This window comes from Sporothrix schenckii (assembly GCF_000961545.1).
Source record: "Sporothrix schenckii 1099-18 chromosome Unknown Cont41, whole genome shotgun sequence".
NCBI classification, from domain to species: domain Eukaryota; kingdom Fungi; phylum Ascomycota; class Sordariomycetes; order Ophiostomatales; family Ophiostomataceae; genus Sporothrix; species Sporothrix schenckii.
Genome location: NW_015971142.1, coordinates 1,954,284 through 1,970,199, shown reverse-complemented (window position 1 = coordinate 1,970,199; position 15,916 = coordinate 1,954,284). Strand labels below are relative to the sequence as shown.

The 15,916-nt window shown below is 55.9% G+C and overlaps 3 protein-coding genes across 3 annotated transcripts; 2 read left to right on the top strand and 1 right to left on the bottom strand.

Annotated features, from left to right (window-relative positions):
• Window positions 1-4,887: 4,887 nt before the first annotated feature.
• On the top strand, window positions 4,888-6,734 carry SPSK_07285 (uncharacterized protein; the record flags this gene model as incomplete). The annotated part of the gene is made up of 2 exons (XM_016733949.1): window positions 4,888-5,051; window positions 5,105-6,734. 2 exons carry the CDS (start codon window positions 4,888-4,890, stop codon window positions 6,732-6,734), a joined length of 1,794 nt encoding a protein of 597 aa, XP_016590950.1.
• Window positions 6,735-7,728: 994 nt separating this feature from the next.
• SPSK_07301 (uncharacterized protein) lies at window positions 7,729-9,531 on the top strand (the record flags this gene model as incomplete). The annotated part of the gene is made up of 1 exon (XM_016733965.1): window positions 7,729-9,531. One exon carries the CDS (start codon window positions 7,729-7,731, stop codon window positions 9,529-9,531), a length of 1,803 nt encoding a protein of 600 aa, XP_016590949.1.
• A 499-nt stretch (window positions 9,532-10,030) lies between these two features.
• Window positions 10,031-13,273, bottom strand: SPSK_06947 (elongation factor 3; the record flags this gene model as incomplete). The annotated part of the gene is made up of 1 exon (XM_016733617.1): window positions 10,031-13,273. The coding sequence occupies one exon, from the start codon at window positions 13,271-13,273 to the stop codon at window positions 10,031-10,033; it is 3,243 nt and encodes a 1,080-aa protein (XP_016590948.1).
• Window positions 13,274-15,916: the final 2,643 nt, after the last annotated feature.

The following is a 15,916-nucleotide window of genomic DNA, read 5'->3' as shown; positions in this document are numbered from 1 at the left end:
GAATGGATCTATTTACGAGTAAAAGTGTGGATGGGTGGATTTGAACAGCAGCTAGCAGGGCCTTTTTTTGACAGTTTGGCCACTGCCGGTTGAGTTGTACCTGAACGATGTGCACTTTGGTTTTAGTCGAGGCCTCTAGGCACGGGAACGACAACACCATCAAAATAGGAGAGGTAAAACATGGGATTGTGTTGGTTCGAGAGCAAAAGATGCCAGTGGCCGAATGTCGAGTTCAAGACCTGATCGAGCTGTCAAGTTGGGTGGCGTTGTGGTTCTTGATTTCCCTTTCTTTCTTTCCTTTTCCCCTCTTGCCCCTTGCCGCTCGTGATCCAGAGTTGTGCCCTCCTTGCTTCCGTGTATTCGCATTTCGCGACGTAATGGTTGCTTTCTTTGTCTGTGGAGAGCCTTGTCCCATTTTTGTTGACAGTGAGACAGGCGTGCCTTAATCAAAGTAAAGGATGTCTTACGCTGGCTACTTTTGCCACATTGTACACCATGTCCCCAGACGAGGGCGCATCAAAACCTCCACCGCGGCATTTCAAATGCAATACTTTGTAAATAGCATGTCGAGGGGCAAACGGAGAGTTGGTTGTGACCGAGAAGATTACGTCTCATGAGAGTCGAAGCTTTGGTTTCTCCATTTCACCTTTTCCAGTATAGGGCTTGTTAGGTCTTTTGTTTGTGATTGGCCCCGCCGGTTTGTCTGTTTGTCATTTCAATGCTTCGTATCACTGGCCATATATCTCGTCCCTTGCATATCTCCTTATGCCGCCTTGTCATTGGCAGCCCTCCAGCAAAAGAAAATCGAGTCGCTTCATTCGTTACCATCAATTTCATTGTATTTCTTCTCATTTCATTTCCTCACTGTATATTCGCAACTCGTTGTGCCTGGCTCCTCATCCGTCCCAATGATTTGTTTTTTGTCCATGACGAGGCTAAAGCTGCAGTCATTCTCACTCATCTGACTGGCTGTTGGGCCAACAAATCAATGAGGCGCACACCTAATGCCGGCCTGTCTCACAGTAACAAAAGAGTTTAATACTTGTTTACGGCCTGTCGTCAGCCGTGAGTCGTCAGCCGTTGCAATTCTTTTTCCGGGGGCGTACCTCGTACTACAACTCGTGAAACATCAATTTCCTTCCTTCTACGGAAACGTACCTATTAATTACTGCATACGAAGTATGTCTGCCGATCTACTCTCCATTGTACGTAGTCTTTCCCAGGTCACTGTCCACTGTATCCCACTTCCCACGATGTATATTCGTGGGCGTCCAGGGGGTGGTTTTTGTGCTTCATGCTTCACCTCTGGATTACGTCTCTATGTTCCTTCTCTTTTCTTTTTGCCTGCAGTGTACTTCGTAGGTGACCATAAGATTGGCAAGTTCGGACCGGGGTTGCGAAGATGAGCGACGACAGCGGAAGCGGACCAGGTGCCGTCCAGGGATCCAAGATGACCAACTGTCCAAAAAGAGATAAAGACCTGCAAAATGATGTGAGAGAACAAGGTGAGACAAAAGGAAAAGACGGAGAAGTCACGGCAAAGGCAGGAGAGGTCAGCCAAAAGAGGCAATGTAGCATGCGAGGCACGGAGGGCTACTTTGGCCGTCGTTGCATAAGATGCATGTGCAGTGTCGAAGATGGGTAAACAAGCACCCGATTTCCGTACGTTCCGGTATTTCTTTTCTTTTGTGTCCTTGTCTTTTTCTCACTTCTCGATGCTTTCTTCTTTCTATCCCCCGTCTGCCAGTCTCCATCTGCCTGCCAGCGTCATCCCTTTGTCTCGCATTCTCCTGTCTTCTCTACCTACGTGAATCTTCTCCCTGTCCGCAAAATCAAGGTCAGAGGGCACCATTGAAAACGGAGCAATGGGCATCGCCAATACCACAATACCACACATATCAAGGGCAACGTAATGACGATCAAATGGCTGCGTGTCCTGCGCAAGTCAGTGGCCTCCAGTAGCCCCGCGCGCCTCTGTCGAGCTTCCCGGCAACGGGGCCTGGGGCGCCCAACACTATGCGATCTGCCGCAGCGGGCACAACGCTCGTCGGTGCTAGCAGGGAACGCCCCGCCCTGGCGACGGCCTCTGAGTGGCCCGTGTAGAGCCTAGCTCGCCTGGTCAGGGGGTTTGAGACACTGCTCCGCCCTTGCTTCAACGGCTTTTGCAGGGCGCGCCCGGACGCGTTTTTTGTGGGCGGCGATCGGCGGTTCTGAGGCGTTGGCCCGGGCGCTCAGAGCAGAGAGTGTCTAGCGAGGTAGTGAGGTAGTGAAACTTCTTTTGATTTTTCGGAGCGTCTTTCCCAAGCCTCTCCTTTCCTTTTCCTTTTTGGCCGTTTGTGCGTTTGCTGTTGTTCGCTCTTCCACGCCGCTCTCTCGCTGCCTTTACTTTCTTTTTCGTTTTCTTTCTTTTTCTTTTTTATTTGGCTGGCTCCCCCGACTCCCTGTGATGCACCCTTGGATGCATATGCCGATCACAATTGATAAACGTCATCTGAAGCCACCATGGGACAAAGTTGGGGCCACCTCACACTTTGTCGTAGTACAGTGTACACATTGGGCCTCATTGACTGGCAGAAACGACCGGTTCAGAGTCAAATTATTGCTTTGCACATTAGTGCCCTTCACGGGTCTGGATTCTCATCTGCATTCTCTTGCCACGAGAAAAAGAAAGCAGAAACAGAATAGGAGCAAAACAGCCGACCCAAAAGAAACGAGCAAACTCGAAGCGCTGGACACTGGCCGGTCCACATGCAGTGCACTTTTCTGTGGGGAAAGGAATGTGTTGAAGTGGTTATGACGAAGTGGCTGCCGAGGAATGTTGTATTGTAGGAAGTGCCGTGCTGTTAGATCGGTTGGGCTGACCCCCTGAGAACGTCATACGACATACCGCCGTGCATTTGTCGAATTTTGTGCCTTTGGCCGGGCTCGGGTTGTGAAGGATAAGAGAATAAGAGAGTAGATAAGAATAGTTTGTGGATTGTGTTCGTTCGGAGCATGTCGTATGTTGCCCAGAAAATAATAAAAGCACATGCAGTTTGGGACTGTGCTTTGACGTTGTTTTTGACTTATTCGACTTTAAAAAAGCAACAATTAGTGTGAAGCTATGTCCAGTCGGGACAACCGCCCCGTTGTTTTGTGCAACGTCGAGCCAAGGCCCAAAGCTGGCCGGCTCAACGCCATCGTGCGCACATGCCCCGTCGAACGTCCTGCGGTATCTCACAATACGTTGGGAGGATTAGCCACACGTGCTCTGCGTTGGTCTGGTCGCGGACCCGAATCTACTCTGGCATTGTCTACGACCTACTCGAAATTTGTTTCCGATTCTGAACGATTTTCATGTTCATTTTTCGTTTTTCGACTTTTTGTCTCCGGTCTTCCTTATATCTAAAATTACCACCCTCGAGCCTCGAACGCGTCGTTGTCTTGGGCATCAAAGCGTTTCTTGATATCCCAGCGGTGATCCAGCCGGTCCCTGCACGTGCATTGTTTCTATTTCCTACTTTCCTTTTTCGTCCATGGCGTTTCTAATTTTGCAAACTTTTTGTCTTTATTTTACAGTTCATCGTTTGATCCAACCGTCTATCATCACGCAACAGCCACCGGCAGACCTTGGCAAATGAGCTCAAAACGCCCAAAACAACCAAAAATAGTCAAACCATCCAAGCACTCGGATGGCCCAAACAGCATGGACCAGTCCAGACCGGGCAACTCCGGCTCCTTCTCATATGCACAGAGGCCGACATGATTGATATGCCGAGGACAATCGTCGTGACAGTCTCCTCGTGATAGACGACTGCCTCTGCCCGGAGAAAGAAATGAAAAATAAAATTGAATGAAAAAAGAAACCCTTCAGACATCAAACTGTCAATGGGCAGAGATCACCCGTCTGTGTATTCTCTGCCTCCCTGACCATATTCCAGCTCTACCTAGATCCGAAGGGGTTTTCGAAGGGTGTGTGTAGATCGAGAGACAGACAAATGCCGTCGATGTCTGGACGCTCGCTTCTGTCAGTCTGGCCCAAGGCTGCAGGGTTGTATCGTCTCAAACTCAAACTCAAACTACTGGACAACCTGCATCCGGGACCTGCATAAGCTCTCTCAACCTGCAGCCACAATGTCTTGATATAAGGCTGCCCGTTGAAATGGCGATCGACAGCCCTCGCACGAAGCCACAGGGAGGAGGGAGTCTCGATGCACACAGGTGTAAGTCGAAAGTCGTCGCAAGACGGCCAGCTCCGCGCCGGGCCCTCGACTTCAACTGAAGCCTCCTGTCCGCCCTCCTGCGAGAGGGCTGCCCCGTCGATCGAGACCCCTCGTCTACGTTGGTCACTGGTGTAAGTGCAGGCTGAGTGTGGGTGGATGCATGTGGGTGGGCACAGTGGAGTGGCCTCGCCCCCTTTCCTCCTTCCTGTCCTCCTCTCTTCGATCTCGACCCTGGCCTCGGACCCTGGCCTCGACTCCGAGCGCAACCCTGACCTCGTCCCAAGCAGTGCAGTGTCCCCTGGCCGTCTCTCCATACCGTCGACGACACCATCGTCTTGTCTGTCCATCGGTCCTTAAAAGACGGCCGTCCCCCTTCCTCATTCCTGTCCTTTTTTTTTCATTCCATCCCATCGAAGCATTCTCATCTTCACCCTCTCCTTCTCCCTTCTTTCTTTGCCTTTTTTACATTCTCTTGTTTGCACATCACTTGCCATTCACTCTTTCTGGCAACAGTCACTCGTTCGACAAACAGTTCAGTCTTTTCCATTCATACAAACCTTAATTTCCCTTCATTAATACGGTCCCTCGCCATCATCAAAACTCGAAAATCTTGTCCTCTTTTTTTCAAGATTATCACCGTCAATCATCACAAGCATCATCAGCGTCAGAACAAACACAGATCACCATGTTTTTCTCCAAGTACGTGCCCGTCCTCGGGGCTCTCGTCGCCGGCGTCCAGGCCTCGCCTGCACCCATCACGCCTGTCGGCAACTCTCTCGTCAGCCGCTCGCCGTCCAAGACGTCTTTCGACCTGTCCAAGAGCTACAACCAGGCCACTCTCTTCAGCGGGTAAGTTGTTTTTTTCTGTCCTCGCTTTGCTCGAACCAATATTGACATCACAGTCTTGCGCCGGCCGCCGAGAACGGCCTCGCCAACGTCAACCTGCACCTTGGCCTGCCCAACGCCCACATCACGGGTAACGTCGATGTCGAGCTGAACGCCAACTTCATCCTCGAGCCCACCGTCATCATCAACCTGGGTGGCGTGGAGGCCTACATTGAGCTCGACGTCAAGGCCGACGCCAAGGTCTTTGAGGCCGCCGAGCTCGTCACCTCCGGCAAGCTCTCCATCGACATCCCCGGCCTGCTCGACGTGGAGGCCGGCCTGGCCCTCGCCCTCGACCTCGTCATCTGCCTCGACGCTGCCATTGATCTGTCTGCCGGTTTCTACGTCAACTTCCCCCAGGGCTCCTTCATCGAGGTCAACGTCCTCACGTCCAAGGTCGTCCGCCACCAGCTCGACAACCTTAACGCGCGCACGCTGCCCCTGACGCTCGGCGTCGACGTCGACCTGAACGTCGACGTCGAGCTCGAGGTCGGCCTGCGTCTGCGCACGGAGCTCGGCATTGACGCCAACGTCGACCCCCTCGGCATCCCGCTGCTGTCGGCCGGTGCCGAGGTCGCCGTCTGGATCAACCTGTTCGACTACACCTCCGTCATCATCGGCCACCCCTCCCACCCCCGCCCCCCTTCGTGCCCCAACAACGCCGTCACTGAGGCCTTCGCCCTGGACGTCGGCATCATTGTCGCCCTCGACGTCGACGTCCTCGACATTGTCAACCTGGACCTGGCGCCCACCATTTCCGTCACCCTGGCCTCGGCGCCCATTGCCACCAGCTGCATTCCCCCGTGCGCCGGCTGCCAGCACTCGGCGTCGTCCTCTGCGGCCACCTCGACCGTCACCGCCAGCTCTGTGCCTGCGTCGTCTGCCGGCGCCAGCACCGTCACCCACATCTCGTCCGGCGCCACCACGGTGACCTCCACCGACAACGCCGCCTCGTCCTCGTACACCAAGACCGTCGTCTCGCACTCGGGCAGCACTGTGACCAAGACCCTGAGCAGCGGCAGCGGCGCTTCGTCCACCGGCAGCGCCGGCCCCATCTCGTCGGCCACCGTCAGGGGCCCCCAGAGCCTGACCACCTCGACGTACTTCGAGACCACCACCGTCACCATCACCTCGTGCGCGGCCTCCGTCGTCAACTGCCCGGCCTCGTACACCCAGAAGGTGGTGACGGAGATTGTCGTCGCCAAGACCACCGTCTGCCCTGTCGCTGCCGCCTCCTCCGCCGCCCACTGGCGCGGCAACGCCACCGTCAGCACCGCCGCTGCCACCACCACCCACGGCCCCGTTGTCGTGACCGTCCCGGCCAAGTGCTCCAACACCGTCACCTTCTCGACGATCCCGGCCTCGTCCGCGACCTCCAACACCTTCACCGCGCCCACGAGCGTCTCGGTCGTCGGCACCGTGACCCTGACGGGCGCCAAGCAGGCCACGGTCACCCCCACGGCGATCGCCGCGCCCACCATTGCTTCCACGGGCGGCTCCCAGCTCATCACCGCACAGCCGTCGGCCTCCAAGCCGGGCTACACCTCGCCCTCCAACCTGCCCGTGACGGCTGCCGCCGCCGGTGTCAGCGCCACGCACGCCGGCGGCCTCCTGGCCCTCGTTGCCGGTATGCTGCTGGCTCTGTAACGGCCTGGACACTTGTGGCATGGCAAGGGCTAGGCGCACGTCGTCATGATGCTTCGTTTTTTTTTGAAAAAATCATTTTCTGTTTTGAAAAATGCGTTGGGAGTTTATTAGGGACACACATCGACACCCACACTCACTCTCACACTCACATACCACTACCATTTCTTTGGGTTTGCTTTTGATGTTTTTTTTTATCTTTTATATCTTGTATCCTTTTTTTTACTACTATTGGTTCTGTCTCGCCATTTTCTTCACTTCTCCATACTTTGTATACTATTTTTAGACCTCCTTTTTTACATACAACCACTCGGGGACGACAACCACATTATTTTTACCACTTCGGCTTGGAGCTCATCTATATACCAAAAAATACAAAATGGACTATTTTTCATTTCAATCGTTTTACTTCTACTGGTGATTTGTCGTTTGTAAATCCACTGCAATCACTGTAATTGTAACTGATCAGTGAAGCCACCGTAACTGCCTATTCTGTCGACATTCCACGCACTTACACATCGAGGAAGGAAAAGTGGGTCCAATCGGGAGTACCCTCGTCGCGTTCAAAAACGGCAAGGGCAAGAGCAATCAAGAGACTGATCACGCGACTCGATGAAGACACAAAATACAAAAGTAACAGTTACTTCTCAATTTCATTCACATTCCTTAGACGGGTCGTTCGCTCTTCTCATCGTGCCCACCTCGCTTTTTGGAGTGCACCCTTGGATGGACGTGTACCTTGATGGCTGTCGACAACACCCGCTGGACACACAACCCGGATGGACAGTTCATCAGGGGCACATCAACATCCGATGCAGGGAACAGCGGCAGCATGGGACATGGAATATATGTTCTGTGGAATTTACTGACCGATCATCGTTGCCTTGACTTTTGTGTTGATTTTTATGGTGTTTTTTTATCACGTTGGTGATTATTTTCATTGTATTTTCTTTCGGCGCCAATTTTTTCATAAATTCCAAAATCAACAAACGTCAAAATGGCCATCGACACAGAGATTGTGACCCAGTCCCTCCCTCCCACTCCTCCCCGTTCACCCCCAATCACAGAAGACGACATTTACGACGTCATTATTGTCGGCGGTGGCCCGGCCGGCCTTGCCATTGCTGCCCGCCTTCGCGAAGACACGCCGGCAGCCATCTTCACCGACGAAGAGCACCGCCGCTACACTTGGCTGCGGAAATATGGCAAGCGCGTCTCCGTTCGCCATGTCAAGACAAACAAGGACATTCCGCGGGGCCCGGGCTCGTCGTCGCCGCCCATGAAGATGGCCGTCCTCGACGCATCGTCCGACGCCTGGCTCGGCCGCTGGAACCGCCTCTTTGGCGCCTACGGTATTGCCTTCTTGCGCAGCCCCCTGCTTTGGCACGTCGACCCCCTGGACCGCGACTCGCTGCTGGCCCGCGCCCACGAGCAGGGCACGCCCGACCGCGACCTGTTTGACATTGGGGCCTGCGTCGGCAAGGAGATTAGCAAGCACTTGAAAAAGAAGAGGACGCAGCATCGTCGCACCACCGCGCAGGGCCGCGGCGCCGGTCTCCAAGACGGCCAGCCCAACGTCGACATCAACGAGCGCGACCGCAACGACTACTTCACGCCGTCGCGGCAGCTGTTTACCGACCACTGCAACGGCGTGCGCGACCGCTACGGCCTGGCCGGCGGTGTGCTGCGCCACGAAACGCTGCGCGCGCTCGACTACGGCGTCGTGCGAGGCGTGTCCCGCGACGACGGCGACGACGACGACCCCCTCTTCACGGTGACGACCGACAACGCGCGTCGGTACGCGCGCATTGTCGTGCTGGCCGTCGGCCCGGCCAATGCGGCCCGGGTGCCCGCCCACATCCCCGGACTCGCCGAGGCGGCGCGCTGGCTTCGGGCGACCAACGCCAAAGCCGACGCAGCAGCAGCCACCGGCCTGGACGGCGAGACCTTGTATCCCCACGCCGGCCACACGTTCCACCTGCGCCAGGTGCCGGACCCGGCGCTGGCGGCGCGCATCCAGGCCCAGGTGCCCACCAACGTGCTGGTCGTCGGCGGCGGCCTCACGTCGGTGCAGATCACCGACCTGCTTGTGCGCCGCGGCGTCACGCGCGTGTGGCACCTGATGCGCGGGCCCAACGTCGTGGTCAAGTACTTTGACGTCGACCTGCGCTGGATGGGCAAGTACCGCAACCGGGAGCAGGCGCGGTTCTGGTCGGCCGACACGGACGAGGAGCGCCTGGCCATTGTCCAGGACGCGCGCGGCGGTGGCAGCGTGACGCCGCACTTTAGCAAGGTGCTCCGGGGCCACGTCGCGTCCGGCAAGGTCCGGCTCCACACGGGCACGCAGGTGGCCCGCCTCGCGTTTTCGCCCGCATCCGCCACCTGGGCGGTGACGACGACACCCCCGATTGCCGACCTCCCGCCCATGGACCACATCTACTTTGCCACCGGCATCGACACGGACGTGCGCCGTCTGCCGTACTTGCAGACGATGCTGGACAAGTTCCCCATCGAGACGGTCGGTGGCTTCCCCTGCCTGGCCGAGGACCTGCAGTGGGCGCCAGACGTGCCGCTGTTCTGCTCCGGCAAGCTGGCGATGCTGCGGATCGGCCCGGCCGCGCCCAACATTGGCGGCGTCAAGCTGGCGGCAGAGCGCATTGGGCTGGCCGTGGAGGAACGGCTGCGGCAACAGAAGCGACGTGACGGCGAGGATGGCATGGAGGAGACACCCGACGAGCAGACGGACTACTTTAGTGGTGTTGGCAGCAAGTACAAGTGTCTCGCGAGTGTTGGGGCGTGAAAGACATCGGTAAGACTACAATTTACACCTTCTGCTTACCGTCCGTACGTTATATAAATCACACGAGGCAAATGCAAATGACAGAGTTCAACTAAAGCCAGAGGCCGATTTTCTTCTATGTCTAACTAGAAAGATCATAAAGACAAAAGACGTGTACTGGTCGAGGAGCGGTGGGAAAGGAGATTCCAACTCCACCGTCCCAAATCTATCCGACATCGACATCACAACTACTCTAAAGAGGCGGGCGCGTATGTTCTAGATCGTACCAAGTAAAAAAAGAGAAATCGTTGCAAAAGACATGAAAGCCAGACAGGAAATAGAAACAAACAAAAAAAACGAAAAAGAAAGGGCAAAAAGCATAAAGACCATTAATTTTTAAGACTCCGAAACATGAGGTAAAAAGACAGCAAGGAAACGCAGTGTGAACAAAGAAGCACTTTTGGCAGAAAACGAAGAACAACGCGGGACAATGAATTTTGACAAAATGTCGTCCAAACGCTTAGTCCTCCTCGTCGGAAAAGACCTCCTCGCCACGCTTGCGGCGGGCCATACGCTCCTTCTTCTTCTTGCGGGCCTCGGCCGAGGTCAGCTTCGCCTTCTTCTTGGTGCCGGCAATCTTGTTGCCCATGGCATCGAACTTGTCCTCCTCGTCGGCGTCGTCGCCCTTGAGGCGGGGGCCAGAGCCCTGGCCTTGCACCCAGTTGTGGCCAGAGGGCGTCATCTTGCCGTCCAGGACGGCCCACACCTCCTCCGTCAGGTCCTTGGTGAACTCGGCAGAGTGGGAGATGATGATGACACCACCCTCAAACTTCTTCAGGGCCTTGGACAGGGCACCCAGAGAGTCGCGGTCCAGGTAGTTGGTGGGCTCGTCGAGGACGATCAGGTGAGGGCGCTGCCACGAGCAGGCGGCAAGGACGACCTTGACACGCTGGCCACCGGACAGACCGCGCATGCGCGAGTGCGAAATCAGCTCAGCATCCAGGCCGAAGTTGGCGCAGTGGGCCTCAATCTCCTTGCGCACCAGAGGGCGGAACTGACCCGAGGCCAGGGCCTCCTTCATGTCCACTTCGGCGACCATCTTCTGGTGGGACGCCAGCAGCTCGTTGCGGGGCAGCCAGTCGTTGTCGGCGGACATCATGGGCGTCCAGCGCTCCTGCTTGGTGCCGACGTTCTCGCCCAGGGCGAACGAGCACTCGTACTCGTACGAGTTCTTGAACTTGCGGCGCGAGTTGATGCCAATGACACGACGCTGGGTGTCGCCGATGCGGAAGATGCGGTTCATCGCCTGCTCGTCCTCCTCGGTGATGATCTTGTTGGCGCGGTCCATCGTCTCGCGATCCTCACCCGTGCGGAAACGCCACTGGATGTACTCGGAGGGGGTCTTGTCCAGGTGGTTGTCGATGTGGGCGAAGGCGTGCTGCTTGATGTACGCGATACGGATGTTCTCGTGCTGGTAAATCTCACCGGCGGTGGGGATCAGCTCGCCCGTCAGGACGTTGACGAGGGTGGACTTGCCGGCGCCGTTGGGGCCGATGACGGCAATACGCGAGCTCAGCGAGCACTGGAAGGTGATGTCCGTGATCTGGGGCTTGGGGGTGCCGGGGTACTGGAAGCTCATGTTGGTGGCACGCAGGATGGCCTTGGCCTTGGTCTTGACACCCTCGAGGAAACCGGGCTCCGGGAAGGAGAACTCCATCTCGGAGGCCCCCAGCTCGTAGTAGGACTTGGCCGACGGCACGCGGGCAACAAAGTCCTTGAGGTTGCCCCGGTAGCGCTTGAGCTTGAAGCGCTCGTAGTGGACAATGTGCTGGCACACGTGGTCGAGGAAGCCCGAGTCGTGGGACACGATGATGGACGTGCAGGGCGAGTTGATGAGGTAGTCCTCGAGCCACTTGACGTTCTTCACGTCCAAGTGGTTGGTGGGCTCGTCGAGCAGCAGAATGTCGGGGGCCTCGAAGACGGCACGGCACAGAGCCAGCTTCATCTTCCAACCACCGGACAGGGCCGTGATCTCGCCCTCCACCATCTGCTGGGTGAAGCCGAACTCGTTGAGCTGCTTGATGACGTCCTCCTTGGTGACGTCGACCTTGGCCTCGGTCAGCTTCTTCATGGTCCAGTCAATGGTGGTCATCTCGGTGTCGGCGGAGTCCAGGTCGTGCTCGACGAAGACGGTCTTGACCTCGCTCTGCTTGGGGAAGCCCTCCACCTGCTCGTTGTTGATGGCGCGCATCAGGGTGGACTTGCCGGAACCGTTGGGACCGCACAGACCGTAGCGCTGGCCACGCTTCAGGCGCAGGTGGGTCTGGTTCAGCAGAATCTTGGCACCGTAGGCAAGGGAGAACGTGCAGTTGCACAGGTCCTCGCCCTCCTCGTCGTCGGCCTCGCCCTCCTCCTCGGCGGCCGCGCCAGGAGACGCCTTCTTGCGGAGGCTCTCGACGACCTTCTCGGCCTCGGCGTCGCCGACAACGACGGCGACGTACGACTTGAGGTTGGTGACCCAGGTGGTGGACTCAATGTCCTTCTCGTCGATGAGCTGGCCAGCAATGGCGGCAATGTAGGTCAGGACGGGGGCAAACTTGGCGTCGCTGCCCTTGGCGCCCAGGACGGACTTGAGGTGGCCCAGGACGATCTGGACGTCGCCGTGGTTGCTGGGCTCAGGGATCTTGCCGTCGACGACGTTGCCGACACGAGTGATGGTGTCCAGGGCCTGGCGGGTCTTCTCACGCGCCTCGGGGTCGGCCAGGGTCTCGTAGTTCTTCTGCAGACCGGGCATCATCTTGGGCAGGAAAGGAGCGACGATGTTCGGGTCGTCGACGAGCTTGCACATGTTGTCGACAATGACAGCTGACTTGCGCTTGATGGCGGTGTCGCGCTCAGCGAGACCACGGTCCAGCAGGGGGACCATCAGGGCCAGGGTGGGCTCCTGCACCTCCGTGACGAAAGTGGTGGCACCCAGCAGGTGGACCGTCTCGGGGACATTCTCGGGCTTGGCCACACACTTGATCAGCTCAGGGATGAACTTCTCAATATCCTTGTTGACGATCAGGGAGCAGACAACCTCCATGGTCTTGTAGGCACGGGTGGAGACCTCCTTCTTGGTCACCCACATGGCCTCGGAGACGGCCGGGATCAGCTCAGGGACACGCGTGGACATCTGGGCCTGAGCAGTGCGGATCAGGGTGTCAATGAAGTCAAGGGCGAGCAGGCGCTCGGGGAACTTCTGGGCGTTGCGCAGCGACTCAATGACGCTGGGCAGGGCCGCCTTGACGGCGTTGGGGGACAGAGCCTCGGCGATCGCCAGACCAGCGGCGATGGCAGCGGTCTTGACGCTGGTGATCTTGTCACCGGCAGACGCCAGGACAGCGGGCAGGAGAACAATCAGGAAGGGCTCGACGGTGGCCGACACCTCAGCGTGCTGGGCAATGGCCTGGATGGCGGTCAGAGCCTTCTCGCGGACAGTAGCATCCTTCTTGTTGGCGAGCTGCTTGGACAGAGCGTCAATGGTCCTGAAATCACGTGTTAGCGAAGGAGTTCTTTCGACGATTGAGACGGAAAACGGAAAGTGCTCGCAAAAAGGGAAAGAGCCAAAATGTCGTTGCAAAATGTCCAGGAAGCTGCCACCGACCCATCCCACCCGCAAACCCGTCAAATCGCAGATCCCAGACGCAAATACAGATCGAGAACCGTAGCCTTGCCTAGGAAGGCGGAATCCGGATCTCTGCTGCTCCGCAAATGAGGCCATTGACCGATTCGGCAAACGCCCGCAAAAAATTTTCTACCCTCGTAATTAAACGGGGCCTGCTGTTGCTGGAAGCGGTAGAAAAAAAAGGCGGTGACCAAAAATGGACCAACTTTGCGGCGGCAGGTTGGTGGGGGGACACCTAGCAATTGGAGGCGCAAGTGCTTTTGGTGGGGGAGGGGGGCTTTTTGGCAGGAAAAAAAGGCAACGACGACTGGCTCAAAAAATTTTCGGGTTCCTGGTTTTGGCGCGGGAAAGATCAAAGGGGCCGTCTGCACCAAAGCACCGACGCGAGGAAGGCGCGGTTGCAGGGTCCCCAAGAAACGATCGCAACAAAACGTAGGAAAATAGGAGCGCAGGAATCAGTGCAGCAGATATGGAACGTACTTGGCGGGAACATCGAGGTTCTCGATGCGGCCGTTGATGAAGGTGGCAATCGCGTTGGACGACTCCTTGATCTCGGACGCCTCCTTGGAGACGGTCAGGCCCTGCATGAGGTCGGCGAGGACCTTGTCGCTCTTGGCGTTCTCAGCTTTTGAGGCCATAGTAGCGGATTGTATTGTATGAAGAGGAAGGAGAGTCGAAGAGGAGCGGAAGACGGAGGGGTATCGTCGAAAAAGAAAACCGGTCGCGTGGAGCGTCTATCCCGGTGTGGTCTGAAAAACGAAGGAAAAAGGAAAATCGAAAACGACGTACCGCGCTCTGAGCAGAACGAGACGTCGAGGCTTTCGAGATGAAGAGGGATATAGAGGTCAAAAAGAGAGAGAAGAGAGGGGGATGAGAGGGGAAAGAAAGCAACAGAAAGAAAAAGGAGAAGTGGAAAAGGGAAAAGAGATGAGAGGGGGGATAAAAAAAGTGGACGAGTGCAAGAATATTTATGGCGGATGTAGATAAGGCTTCGATGGCGAACACTGTGCTGGAGGGGCGTGGGAGTACGGGGCAACAGGGACAAGAGGCTGCGGCCAGCGGGATGGAAGAGAGCAGGAACAGGGTCTTTGCGGTGAGCTGGAGGCGAGAAAGGAGACAACTGGGCGACGAGAAAAAGTTTGCGGCAAAGGGCAGAAAAAAACTTTTTTGTGGGCCTTTGCCTCAAGAACAGCCAGCAAGATGCCGAGAAATTCAAAGAGGCAGACGCCAGGGTAGGGGACTGGCGGGCTGGAGGGGTAAAAATTTCAGCGTGAAAAGGTTTTCGCATGAGGATCCGCCCTCACCGCCCTCCCGAATTGCCGGATTGGGACTAGATCTGTGTCTGATAGAGGGAAAGAGATAAGGGCCGTTACACTGTACGGCGTACTGTGCCAGACATATTTACGACGTATTACCGACTGCTTCGAAGGCGAACGTGTTCTTTGCCTCCCTCCACGGGAACTCAGCCAAAGCTGGGCTCTGGGGTACATTCGCGAGATGTGTTGTATACAGTTTGCCCATTGCATCCTCTGATGTTTTCAAAGGCTGTTTTGCCGACTATATTCTGCACGTCTGTTAGAGTGGCAGTTGGACAATTGGTCCTGCTAATACGGAATGCTGTTGAAACTAAACAGCTCCTTCCAATTTGCCATGGTAAACTGCTGCTTCCTAGTTATCGGCGTTTTTTTTTTTTTTGTTGGGAAGTATCACCGGGCTGTCTTTTCGACTAGAGCAGGGCCCTTTCAAAAGACGGCAAAAAAAAAAAAACTTGAAGGGAAAGTATGAAAAATGAAAAGAAAAACTAGTGTTAAACGTGGCAGCCTTCGTCTTATCATCGCCAGCGCTATGCCTAAAAGAAGAGCGCAAGGTACCCGTAACGGGGCTGCCACGCTACCTGTGAGAGCTGTAATTTACAGCGGATTTAGGGGATTTTAACGCCTCGGCAGCCAGAGAATTTGGCAGGAACAAAAGACAAAGGACACGACGCAGAACTCCACGACGGCCTTGTCCGCGTACACCGATGCTCACTTCTATGTCACTAACCGCAGCTGAGACTCGAAATTGGGTTGCAATACCACGTCTGTTATTTTTCAATCAGCAACCCGTCAGCAATCCTTTACCCCGTAAGACTCCGTATACGTGAAAAGGGCGGGATGAGAGACAACCGGAAATCTGGAACTCGTGCCGTTTTCAGCTGGCAAGAGATATATGGAGTTACGTGGTAAATGAATACGATGTAAGACGATGGAAGACACCAATAACAAAAAACGAGCCCCCCAAAGAAGGGTGGACAAATGGCGGGATCAAAGGCAAATTGCAACAAGGGAGAGCGAACACACAAATGAAAGCAGCCAACGGCATCGTTCGCGCTAGACATGTGAACCCGTCCTAAGCCAGCCCGGAGCACTTTTTTCGTTTTCCGAATTATTACCTACGCCTGTGACAGCAAAACGGTAGTTCGACATACAGTGCGAGCACTAAAAAAACTGGCAGAGGCAGCCACTCGGAGCGCCATGTGCCACCACGGGCTGTCCGAGAGCATTTCGGATACTCTTATTTTCTGCCGTGGCATCTCAAACATACCACGATATCGTTGCAGTGGTGCACTGGACTGGTCTGCACTGTTGAATACGTATGGAGCATGACGTCGTACGCCAGGAGTTACAGACTTTACGCTGGGCGTGCGTTTTGCACTGCACACTGTATGTATCATGGTGGCTGGCGCTCGTCGAAACCGCA